The sequence below is a fragment of the Pholis gunnellus genome, assembly GCF_910591455.1.
Source record: "Pholis gunnellus genome assembly, chromosome: 6".
NCBI lineage: Eukaryota > Metazoa > Chordata > Actinopteri > Perciformes > Pholidae > Pholis > Pholis gunnellus.
In genome coordinates, this window is record NC_136532.1 from 26,818,723 (window position 1) to 26,832,301 (window position 13,579).

General features: G+C 43.5%; 1 protein-coding gene across 1 annotated transcript; it reads left to right on the top strand.

Moving 5' to 3' along the window:
- Nucleotides 1-11,749: 11,749 nt before the first annotated feature.
- On the top strand, nt 11,750-13,579 carry fam163b (family with sequence similarity 163 member B; the record flags this gene model as incomplete). The annotated part of the gene is made up of 2 exons (XM_079161002.1): nt 11,750-11,842; nt 13,130-13,579. 2 exons carry the CDS (start codon nt 11,750-11,752, stop codon nt 13,577-13,579), a joined length of 543 nt encoding a protein of 180 aa, XP_079017128.1.

Consider the following 13,579-nt stretch of genomic DNA (forward strand, 5'->3'; position numbering starts at 1 on the left):
AGGAAAACAGGTCCTTTCCTGTGTTTTGTCTGAAGACCGGGGCCTGTTTGTGCAGCGATTGGGATCAGGATCAGGTTTGAATGGATCCAGACTGCGACCTCTGCTGCCCGGCCCGGCCGATGACGCAAAGAGACATCACGGGTCGGTAACATGAGGATAACTCTATATGTTTTATAAACATTGGGGTTTTGGTGGGAGGGCTAATTCGGCGGATCACGCTAACACGGTATTTCTCCTCACCCCGCAGCGTTTTAAGGAGAACCAGCTAAGCCTCGTAGCTCACCACAACACCGAGGGCCTTCACGCCGCAGCCAGACGCCGTCCGGGAGTCCGACCTTTCACAGACAACCTGCAGGCTGATGAAAGGATAATAAAGCCGCCTCCCCTCTCACGCTGGAATCCCTAGACTAAATAAGAGGTGAAACAGTAGACACCTGTAAGCTGACAGTCTGCTCTGACGTGCACACAGCTGGACGAGACACTCAGAGAAGTTCAGACGACATCTGCGGTCGCAGAGAGCTGCTGCATCAGTTTGTCCAATCTGGACTTTTAGTAGCTTCCTGATATCGACTCCAAACTGAGGCGTTAACCCTTCGAACCCCAAAGCAGTTTCTGAGCGTCTTTTCGATCATTTTTCTCTCTGTGGCCTCGTTTTTTCACTGCGATATAAAAGTCCTGCACGTCTATGGACCAGAACTGTCCTGACTAGAAGAAGAGAGAACTCAAAAGTGTCTTTAGTGAAGAATAACACAGACGATGACTCGTTAATGGAGCGTTTTAATGCGTGCTCCCCGTGGAGGCATGAGAAAAAAAAACTACGTTTTCTTCAAGAATTCAAGGCAACACGAGGAGAACGATCGTCGTTGGGGTGAAGTATTCCTGTGAGGCTCTCCTCCCGGCCAAGTCACGTGGTGACGACGAGGACGAAACACGATTAGTTTTTCTCGTTTCCATCAAAACGTAGACGGACAGGTTAGCGTCTCAGGGAAGAAACAGGTGGCTAACGTGAAGCACAGGCCGACACCAGAACATTACAAGACAGCGGTGCAACTTGGACCGGCTCTCAGAATTTTGGTTGTATTTTGCGTATTCTTATCCTTCTGTTAGTTCGTAATTATTTTTAATAACTCATGAGTTATGATTGTATGGACCCAGTAGTAGAGGTGAAACGTGCCTCATTCTGCACACACCTTTAGATTCTAGTGAAATATGTTTAATTCTGCTCCTCTTAATGACATTTAACTACCAGCATTAGTAAACCTCTTCATGGTGTAACCGGCATTGGTTAAAGACAAATTCAACGGGGAAGAACCACGAACTATAAATGTGAAAACTAAAGAAAGAAAATACTTTACCGGAATAATAAAGACGATTAAATTCATAGTTTCTGTCACAGTTTCACAGAGAATCTTTGTCCCCATGATTTACAGGGACAGACAGTGAAGCTGTGATTCAGTTTGTCAGGACTGACTTCACTGAGACTCAATGCTAGAAGCTGGAGAAGTCATCTCTGATAAAGTCACTTTTAATGAGCCTGTTGTACTTTATGCTTCATGTCTCTCTGATTCACTGAAAGGCTCCGTGTGAATCTGCTGTTTATTCTGTCCTGTGCTTCACTATCACTTTGAATGGACCGCATTGCAAAACATCTGTTGTCGCGTTTTCATCTATTTCTGAACTGATTCTGTGCGTCTTGTATAGAAACGTATACTTTGTGTGACAATATTTCAGTTTGATGTCATGTGATTGTGTAATGATTTCATTGTTATCTTGGGAAAACTAATGGATGCCTTTTGGAGTCTTAAGCTGCAGCTGCGTCTGAAAATGATCCTATGGATGTGAACTTTTCATTGGAATCACAGTAAACTTCAGTAAAATACACAAACAGGCCGACTGAAGGGAAGGAAAGTTTAGATTCCAGCAGCGATGGTCTTTATGTGTTTGAAGGAGCCTGGCAGCTCATCAGCTTCTGAATCTCTCTGACTGAAGTGAAGTCTCCTCAAAGAGTTTTATGGCTCCCCAGCGTCCAGGACTTCAGCCCTGCAGCGACACCAATCAATAGAGAGTTTAGTCGTCTATCGAGGCGTATCGAGCCGCACTTTTTATCCTCGACTATCTCTTCTGATGGATCAAGCATAAACGGTTATTGCTGTAATTACGGGAGAGAACCCCGGTCTCTGCGGCGGTGCCTCCCTGCAGCAACAGACACATTTGACAGACAAAATATCGGTCTCATATATGAGAAGAGTTTTCCTCAAAACAAATAATTTCCCACCGTCCAAGTGTTGATCTTCAATAAAATCTGATTTGGGAAATAGTCACAAAATGCAATTTATTGGATTTATGTACAGGGACACACATTTTATGCTTCAGGATGACATTACGTCAAAACAAGAGTTAGGTTAAGAAAAAAACACTTATGTTTAGTAACAACACCAACTGTGAGGTTTAGGCAACAAAACCAACACCATAAAACCACAATGCGGTGTTGAACTCCAGCTTTCCAGTTGTAAGTCCTGTTAGTTGGATTCTTCTCCTCCCGCCCACCAATAGTCGTCTTTCTTGATATTATGAAGTACGTCACTTGCTCTGACTGTCTGAATGCCATCAGCATTATCTTTGTCCTCAGCGACACAGAAAACATCTCAGACAATTGTGTCCCTCAACACCAAACCAGTTCAATCAGGAGAGACAAGTCAGAGGAGGAAAAGATAATCGTTTATTATTAACGGATGATATGTGATGATAAAGTCTTGACAGAGTCTTTGGCTCTTGGACTCTACGGGGAGATTTGTAATGGAGCGGCGTCTGCCCTGAGCAGCAGCGAGATAAACACCCCCCGGTGGAGTCCACACACACTGGTGGTGGCTGATAGAATGAGTTGATGGATCTGATGGATCTGTGAAGATTGGGTAGAGATGGGGAGGTGGAGGGGTGCGTAACAGTAGCATGAACGTACTGAAGGTAGAGAGACGATCATATTTAAAAAGAGACGGCAGCAAAATGATAGGCCAACGATGTCATTGTTTTATTGTGCTATTGGATAGAAGAGACCAGCTGATCTAAACAGCTGACATCATGATTGACAGCCTCGAACAATGAGAGCAAGGAAATAATGAGAGTGCCTGTGTGTGGGGAGTGTGATTGGCAGATGTATAAGAAATAATCTACAAGCCTGAGCATACAAGAGTATATTCTACCTGACTGGAGTTACGCTGGAGCTTCATTAGATTGCGTTACTTGACTATTCCATGAACAGTCAGCAGCACATCACATACTTTGACAGCCCGTCTACGAGCATCACCGCATAAAAGTATAGAAACCCTAATAATTAAAACTTTACATTCCCAACTGTTTGATGATAAGTCGGGTTTCTCAGTTGTATAAATGTTTCAGTGATGCTTCAGCTTGCTGTGCTGGCGCTGCAGCTGTAAACAGCCGGAGGGAGGTGGAAACATCCCGTCGGCCCGCTGGCGGCCGTGTTCATGGTTGATGTTCTGACTGAGAGAACAAGAGCTCAGATCAGTCAGAGCGAGGCGGTGCGTTGAACACGGGGCTCGTCAGGATGTGAGCGATACACGAGGAGGAACGATGGCATCTGGTGGGTATCGTGACGACGTGTCACATTAAGGATTCTGCGGCTCCTCTGTGCCAGTCAGGCTGATGAAGCGGCGTGGAACAAATGCCGGAGGATGCAGAAAGAGGAAGCAAAGCAGAAAGGAAAGGAGACTAAAGAGGAGGAGAAACCCTGGTGCTGCTGAAACTGACCTCCAACGGTTCAGCCGGGCGAATAAATTAGGCCTCGTTCTGCTCTGACTGATGAATTCAGTTTTGATCCAAACAACCTGTAGATTTAAAACCCAGACATTAATCAAGTCTGTGCTTTTTCAAGAGAAATTCAGTAGCTAACCAGCAGACTACAGCTTTTTTATTTGGACAGATTGTCACAGTTAACAGAGCAGTATTCCAGCCCAGTATCATGGCAGTTCGTGAAATAGTCAGGAAATGCGATCCATTGGTTTTGTGTACAGGGACACAAGATGTTGAGGTTATTTTGTGTGTCGCTCAGTAGAAAAATAATGCCAATTGAAAGTCAATTAGGAGCCTTATTTGTGGTGGATACACTAATTAAATGCATCCACGTGACTAAGCAACAGTCAAAACAAGTGACGTACTTTTTAATATCCAAAAAGACGACTATTGTTTGGCGGGAGGGGAGGAGTCAAACAAACAGGACTTTAACCAGAAGGCCGGTGTTTGACAACGTGTTGTGGTTTTATGGTGGTGGTTTTCTAAAATGTTCATGACTGATTGGTTGAAGACTATGACAAACAATAACGTCCCCATTCACTTAAACTGCCAAGGCTCTCTAGAGGGCCTCTCTCCTTACATAGAGACATAGAGACATAGGGGCTGAATCCGATTGGATAAAAGCTCTCCTTAAAACAAGCTGTGCTGGAAGCAGAGCATCAGAGGAACACAGGAGCTGTGCAATGAGAAAATAAGCTAATGGGGAAAAAAATGACAATACATGTTTAAAAAAAAATTATCAAATTATAAAGTAGCTCTAACTTTGTGATTCTTAGGCCAGCAGAGAAGGCTTAGCACCACTGGTTGAGCTTCTCATTTCACTGCTGGACAGAAGTCGTTTTTTAACTGCATATGCAGCTGAAAACTCCGTCAACCTTTTTCTACTAAAGACTCTCCTTCAGTTTCTTTTGGAGAAGGGTGTGATTTATTACAAAGCTGTTGTCGCTCCTCACTGTAGAAGCTCCGTCGGACAGTGAATGCATCGTCTGTATCGGACTCTGCCTCGCCTGTGCTGACCTGTTATCTGACCTTGCCAGGTGTAGACCGTCCTCACTGTAAGCTAATCCATCGGCCTGCAGTGGGAATCAATGCTAAGTGCATGACTTACACTGAGACCCTGTTTGTCTCATTGAGCGATGTCATTGGACGGGCAGAGAGAGGAGGAGGAGGAGGAGGGGTGATGAAGAGAACACAGAGCTGCTGATTCATCTGTATATCCATTTATCACTTGAATAATACGCAAACCACAGCCTCCACTCTTTGAATTTACATTTAAAATGGAACTAACGGTCTTGATTTTATTATTTGAGATGAAAAGTTTGAAATCAGAAAAAATATCATATCATATCCCAGAATATCCCATGTATCTGGTTCTGCTGCGTCAGTTTTTGATACTTTTAAAAATAAATAAAACATCATGAGTGTGAGATGTTACAGGAGGTGGATTTCTCTTTTAACAGCTGCTCTTCGTCCGATATTGTCTGTTCCAGACTTCTTCCAGACTTGCGGAGCGAGGTGAACTTTCTCCAGCAGTGAAGCTGACTCTTATCTTCTCGCTAAGATCTAATTAAAGTCGCAGCGTTCAAACGTTCTGGTGAAGTTCTGCTGTTTTAACCTAAAAAAGATCAGCTTTTTGCAACTCGCAGCAGCAGCTTGGTGTGGGAGCGGCTGGATGCCAAAGAGTTGAAGCGCAGCAGGAAAAAGAGGAGAAATAACCTCTAACGTCTCCTCTCATTAATATTACACGCTCCTGTCGGTACAATACGGTGGAATCTCAGCCTGCTCCTTTAAATAATTCACTTAGTAAAGTCTTTTCTTTCTCGGCCTCCCTTTAAACTTTTCTTTTTTTTCTGGGTGCTGCTCAAAGTGGAGCGATGGAGGAGACAGAGGGACTCAACAGTCAGCCAGCACTCATTGCATTGATTCAGAGTTTGTCCAGTCAGAGGGTTCTTCTTAACAGCAGATACAGAAAAAGAGTCTGGAAAGTCTGACGTGAAATATTCCACGATTTAATTAAAATTCCTCACAATCAAATGTGTGTCTGTAATGCATTTGCAATAGGAACCTGTTTGCCCACTACTACAGAGACCTGAGGTTTGATCAGCAGTAACCTTCAGCTTTTCATTACGATGCATTTGGGAAGCCGGTGAGGGATGATGCGCTGCTTTAGTGCACTATTTGTTCTGGCCTAATTTAGCCTTGCAGATTGCAGTCCTCTGGTTTTCTATTGTGACTGTTTACATCTAAAGCTACAGCAGATGGTGGTGTCCAACTCCTGATCAAATCCTCAATAACGCCACTGATTAATGATGAACATGTTGAATCTCCCTTTGATGCACAAGAATGTGCACACAGCTTGGGATCCGAGATCAGATCTTTTGAACATGATTCTCTGGCCTGAAGGAGAGCTGCTAAAGGTGACAGATGATGAAGAAGGCGACGAAGAAGAAATGAAGGAGAAGAATCTCGGGCTAAAATGTTAATTTCCTTAAACATGAAAGACGGTCCATAAATTGAGAATTTCTTTCAGTGTAGTCAAACTTATTTTTAGTTTTTACCACCGAAAACAAAGTGATGCCACCACCATCAGGAATCTGTCTTTGTTCAATGAAAGGGTCAAACTAAATGCATTTGAAGCGACCTGGGTGCATCCTTTTTTTTTTTGCAGCGCGCGCTGCTGTGACGCACGGTCACATCCACTCGTCGGAAATGAACACACAGGATGAGACCGGATCCGGTGTGCAGAACATACATCCGACAATTAATTAGAAGCGGACCAGAGCTTTAACCCCAAATAACTCGTCCTCGTGCGCAAACCCTGTGTGTCTGTTGATCGTCTGTTTGCTTATTTCAACGTTTTGTTGGGACCAAAGCCAAAAAAAGAACCCGAGGACCTGGAGGGGAAATATTTCAGAATTTTGGATTTTAATGATTTGGACTGGTCTGCAATGCGCTCTGAATCAGACGGCTGATGGAAAATGAATAGAGGAAACAAAGAAGGAAACAGTTCCTCACTCAGTTAAAGTTTTGTCCGATTCTCTCAACAACAAGCCCGCCGCACTTCAAACGTCTCCAGCTGTGGAACAAAGCGCAGGTTGTGAAATCACAGAAGACATGTGGAGATAAATCTGCCTCTCAGGACGCACCGAGACAAATCGCTGCTGCTCGTTCTCACAGGTCGGATGTGTGTGTGGATGTAAAACGCTGCTGTTAGCAGAGAGCCCTGGGTTCCTCCCCACCTCCCCAGTTGTAACTCAAACCTCCGACTCGTCACCTCTGCCCGCAAACCGGGGCGCCCCGAGCTGGAGGTGCCGCGGAGGACGCCATGGGACGATCCAAATGCTAATGTGATGGGTAAGATAGTCAGCTGTTTGTGTGGAAGTGTCTGTGGTTGAGCGGAGGACTAAGAAGCAAAGTGGGTGTAACTGTACAAAGTGCCAGAAATCGGGTCGTTAAGAGGTTTGTGCATGGAGTAACCTGAAACGCGCTGGAAGGCTCTGCGTAAAGTCCGCACAAAAGAGCCTTTCAACCACTGTAGAGATTTTTAAAAGTACATTTCTTAATATTGTAGAGTATGTTGTATTTATTAGACTGAATGTTGCGGTTTCCTTAATGTGTAGGTAATTCTGTCTACAGTCAAAACTGATTTTACGCACGCAAATCCAGAATTGTATTGGAAATAATTTCAGAACTTAATCGCTGATAGAAACGCATAATTTAGACTGGTGTTGCAATAACAGCCGTGCACTTAAATGTGTGTGTGTGTGTGTGTGTGTGTGTGTGTGTGTGTGTGTGTGTGTGTGTGTGTGTGTGTGTGTGTGTAAACCTGATCAGTTTCAAACAGCAACATAAGGCGTCAAAGTCGCATCATACACTGTAAATGTCGGTTATGTCCAGATTGCAAACAAAAATCAAAACAATTTATTTATGTTTTACAGTAATGACATGAATGTATAATGTGTATATTTACTCATTACAAAGCTTTGTAGGATTTTAGAAATACAGAGAATGTGAGTCTCCCAAGTTCTTTGAACTCTCAAAATGTTGGCATTGCGCAAAATGAAAGTTCTCATTTGTGATTAATTAATTAACTGTTCGTTTAGATTGTCTGTATTTCCCCATATGGCGGGTTAACATTGTCTCCACATTGTCAGCAATACAACTGGTGAAGACATACTAGTTTAATTATTTATTGGCCTTCAAGTAGCCATATTATTCGAATTTGACTTTCATATGACCTCAGTTTTCTTAATGGTTGCTCTGGCCCTGACTCAATATTGAATTTAAAGTCACCTCATATATAATATAATACTCCTGTGACTGAGGACATTTGGAGTGATATACTGCCACATGTTTTGGATAAGAGGCGTTAGGGCTGCAAGTATTAAAGGACAAAAGTTACATTAATCTAGATAACAATGTCATGAAATGCATAAATGCATGACCATGAATGCATGGTCAATGGATGGATAGATGTATAATGGATGGATGGATGATGGCTGCATGGTTGATGGATGAATGGATGATGAACACATGCTCGATGGATGGATATAAAGTATGTATAATGGATGGATGGATTTTGGATGATGGATGGGTGGATGATGGACAGATGGTCAATGTACGGATGGATGATGGTTTGATGGATGGATGGTTGATGTACGGATGGATGGATGATGGTTTGATGGATGGTCGATGGCTGAATGGGTTGATGGATTGATAGATGAATGATGGATGGATGGATTGATGAATGGATGCATGGTCGATGGATGACGGATGGTGATGAATAGATGGATGGATGGATTGACTGATAATGGATGAATGGTGGATGGATGAATGATGCATGGATGACGGATGGATGGATGGATGAATGATGGTTGGATGCTGACCTTTGAGTGAGTGAGTGTCTGGTGATGTGTGTGTGGTGCTGACTGGCTGTGTCGGTGTAATCGACTCTCCGACCTTCGAGGTTGCTGATGCCCAGGGCTCCGTCACTATGGAAACCCATTGCAATAGCCAGTGATGAATTGACCGTCGTGGTGCTGATGAGAGGGGCAGCTCGCCGCAGTGATGCTGAGAGTTCAGGTGGATCATTGTGACTGAATGTGATTTCTAATATGTGAGAGAAAGACAATGAGAAGGAGCTGGCACCTGTTGCTGGAGGTCTAAGCAGGTGCAACCATATAAATGTGTTATTATATATATATTATATAAATATATATGTGTGTTCTTATGCAAATATTTACTATAGATGATAATAACAAAGTAAAAGGATAACATTGAAGATTTTGAACGGCAAACACTAACTTCAAGTTATCGTTCAAGAAGGTGGTGAATAGATCAAATAGAAGTCATTATAATAATAATAAAAAAGTATATTTATATATATTAGGTCTATGTATTGCGGTACACGTGTCATGATACAATGTGCGTATACGTAACGATACGATACATATTGCAATAAATTGCAATACTTCTTTATGAAATTTACAAATAACGCTAAAATTACAACTTGCTGTATATCACCTGGATAGTCTAATACGCACATAATATATTGATAACTTAGCGGACAAATTGCATCAAAACTACTTGAAAAGGCATTGCACATAGTCACACTGAACTGAAATGCACTTGCCATAAGAAGTTATATGAACGTAATCGTAACATTAGACGTAATCGTAACATTAGATTCGATGGTTTAGCCGTCTTACATCGCGCGTCAGGGCCGCTCCCTCTCTCTCTGCAGGGGGAGCCATGTTTGGACACGTTCTCGTCACCTCTTCGTAAATCATGGGCACTACACTGCTACATCCATCATGTGTCGGCAGGAATGATTCGGGATCACATCTACAGCATACAACCACTTGCTTGTGAGACGCCATGTTGTGATTTTGGTCGGATCATGTGACAGGAGGTCACTGGCCTTAGCTTAGAAGGCCACAGGCAGCAACCTCTAGAGTTACAGGAGCGGAGGAGGAGGTTGTTTGACACACACACACACACACACACACACACACACACACACATACACACACACACACATACAGGGATTTGAGGCAATTTAGAGGACTTTTTTATCGATACATTATCATTAAAAAAAAAATATATATATATATATATACACTCTGTATCAATACACAAATACACAAATTTAGTTTATTTCTACACATTATGTTTCGCTTTAATGCATTTTTGCTGCATTCATGTGTTGTCGGATTAGTTGGAATACTAAATGCTCAACGTATGCTCGTTATAACAAGGATCTTTCCTTTTTTTTCACAAAACTCTCTTTATTTCACAAAACCAACACATCTGGTTCGACTGTTTGTTATCTGTTCCGCTTGTCTCCTCTCGGCTGAAGCTCCTCACGCATCACAGCTTGACGCACTACTGCCGACCCTCGTCACAGCCACACAGGACGCAGAGTGAATGAGATGATGATGATGATGATGATGATGATGATGATGATGGTGATGACTTCACTTCAGTCACATCTCTTCACATCTGCCTGCTGGTGTTTCTACTATTCATCAGTGCGCATTGTTTTAAATGCTGCCCTGGTTCCGGGTTTATTGTATAAAACATGAGGGAAAGCAGAATATTAGCGATTCATAATTTAAATTCATAATGCTGCTCTAACATCAGGGATGAGTGATTTCACTCTTCAGGAGGACATTTGATGAGTCGAGCAGAAGCCTGGAGGGGGAACTGGTTTCCATCTGTCGCCACATTAAAGGTGGAGGAACTTTGCTGCCGTCCCTTTTGTTTGGATTCTCTTTACACTTGCTAATGGACACTTAATACCACATTTATTGCATAAAACATGAAGGGAAAGGGAATTTTAAAATGCATATTCTCTCTCTCCAGCTAGTGTAATTTCAAAGGGATTATAAAAAGACTTCTTGACTTGTTCACACAGGAAGAGAAAACTGAAGTAATTGCTTGTGTTACGTCTCCTTCTGTTTAACACTTAAAAAAATGAATGCTGATGTTTTTTGGAAACTTATTACCTTTTAATCTAGAAAGTATTTTTGTTTTTCCCCGTCCGTCTGTCTTTTTGTCGTAGTCACGTCTCTCTTTTCGCCCGAGCTGATCCCACACTGGGGAAGGTGTCGAGTAAAGCTTCCAGCCACCAGACTATTATCATGTTCTGAACCATAACGTGCAGCAAGACGAACAATGAGGCGTCGTTAACGGTCCTGGAGGCTGCGGTGCTTCGGTGTTAGCGGAGGTTTGCGCTCTGTTTGCTGCCGTATTGTCTAATTGTCAGGTTGCTTTGGGAGCACTCAGCTGAACGCCTCGGACTACAAAATGCAAAACGTTTAATGGAATGCAGTGTGCCCATGAAATGCTAACCAGAAACTAGAGGCTCATTTAGTTGCTCATCTCGTTACATAAACGTCTGAACCTCGAGGCCAGGCTGGAGTTTTTCTCTTCGTTTATAACTTTGAACCACATTGACACAAACTCATGCAAATCTAAACACACAGAGATCCCGAATCAGTGCACATTACACTTTCCAGAGATGTCTATATTGTTGATGTTCATAGCGGGGAAGAATCCATAAATCTGCTTTTGTTATTTAACCATCAGTAAGATGTTTCCTGCTGCTGACGTCACTGAGAGTATCAGTCACATTCTCCACCATCAGAGTCAGACCTGCTAATATTTGCACTTGGCCTACTGTAACTTCATTCTTGTGACTCGGCTTGATGTACCGCGCTAAGTCGTAATAAAAGTCCATCAGCAGTATTTTCAGTAATTGCTGCTGGCAAGAGAAAACAGTTTCAACATTTTGGAGCTCGTAAAACTTTATAGCAACATCATTTCTCCTTCCACTTTCATCTCATTCCACATTTCTACTCTTTTCTTGTTCTCTTCCGTCTTCGTCCCTCTCCTCCTCTTCCTCCTCCCTGCAGGCTGTTGATGGAGAGGATTTCGAATGTCAGCCGGGACAGTGGTCATCGCAGGAGGAATTCTGGCTACAGTCATCTTACTGACCATCGTCGCTGTACTGTGTTTATGTAGGTTACAGGTAGGACCGTTTTCATTCTTGCATTAATTGATGTTCTAAAAGACACCCGACTGAAACAAGAAATAATCCAAGTACAATGAAACTGAGTCTACAAAGTCTACAAAGAGTCTACAGAGATGCTGCGTAGACCCGGCGGTGCTTTGAGCTAAATGCTAACATGCTGATGTTAAGCATGTGTAATTTTGCCATCCTAGTTCAATGTGTTAGCATGCTAACGTTTCAGCTGAGGCTGACGGGAATTTCATTAGTTTTTAAGGTATTTGGTTGAAAATCAAAATATTGGATCTGATGGTGGCACGAGAGGAAAAGTTAATACAGTTCATCCTGAGTGGAACATGAATGTGTGAACGTGAATTCATCCAATAGACGGATCCTCATACAACGGTTTGTATGACATCTTTAGAAAAGGTACTCCTCATTTTTTGTGTGTTTTCCTACAAAAATCCAGCAACGTGTGTCAATTTCCGCTCGTTACATAAATACAGTCTTTTCTAAATACACTGCTGTCTTCGTAGGAAACAAGTCGGTTAGTTTTAGGAAACAAACGTACTTGGTTAGGTTTAGGAATAGATTCACGTTTGGGTTAAAATGACTGGGGAAGTGCTGTTACAAAAACATCAACGTTGACTTCTCGTTTCCACACGGGGAACGAACTGCGGTTTCCTGCCTGAAAGATCGCGGTTTGTTGGATCTACATCCCCTCCTGCCTCCACCACTAAGAAAGATAATTGTGTTCAGGCAACAAAACTAGTTGGTTAGGTTTAGAGAAGGAAAGACATGGTTTAGATTAAAAGAACTGAAGCCACCTACAACCTGGCTCAAAGGCTGCAACATAAGGGAGACAAGACGTGTGATAAAAGTAATAAATAGACATTTATTCAACGAACTAATAACCAAACTTAAACTAAAACAAACAAAGAAAGAAAGAATCAATCGTTAGATTGAACGAAGCAGCAGCCGTGTCAGCCCAGCAGAGTCGGAGAGGGGAGGCACACCGCCATGTTCAGGTGGTGCATCTTTGTAGCTGGCCACTTCCAGCAGGCTCAGGTGTGGCTCGTTAGCTGCCGATCAACATCCTGAAAGAGAGAGTCGAGAGCAGACAGGACACAGACCCCTAGTGGATGGGACGGGTCGACTTTTGGTTATACACGGGACACGAACACCGGTCTTCTGGGTGAAAGTCAAGTGTTTGCCATATTGCCGATATATTGCAAATATCCATATTGTTGTTAACATTAAGAAAAATGGTAACCATTAAGCTCTCTTCCTGTTATTTTACCGCTCCAGTATTACTGCTGTAAGAGGGAGGAGTCTGAGAAGGGGGAAGAGGAGGAACCAGAGCTCGACACCATGTCTCCGTCCCGGCCCCTGGCTCTGTCCGCTCCACCTAGCCCTCCGACGCCGCAGCGCTACTTCGAGGAACCGGACAACTACCCCCCCACCTTCCTCACCGAGGCCAACGGGCCTGCCAGCTACTCCTCCACGCCACCACCGCCGCCGCGCAGGTGCCAGCGCTCGCACGCCTTCTGCCCGTCCTGTGCCCGCTGCTCACTGCCCTTCTACCTGCAGCACCCGGAGAGGCTGTGCAACGGCGGCCGCAGGATCAGCTACAGGACTGTGCAGCAGCAGGACCTGGAGCTGCCCGTGGACCTGGCCAGCTTCTACGAGAAGCTCAACCTCATCCGCTCCGTCACCATGAAGCAGGTGGTCACCCACAGCATCAGCACCGACGTCTAG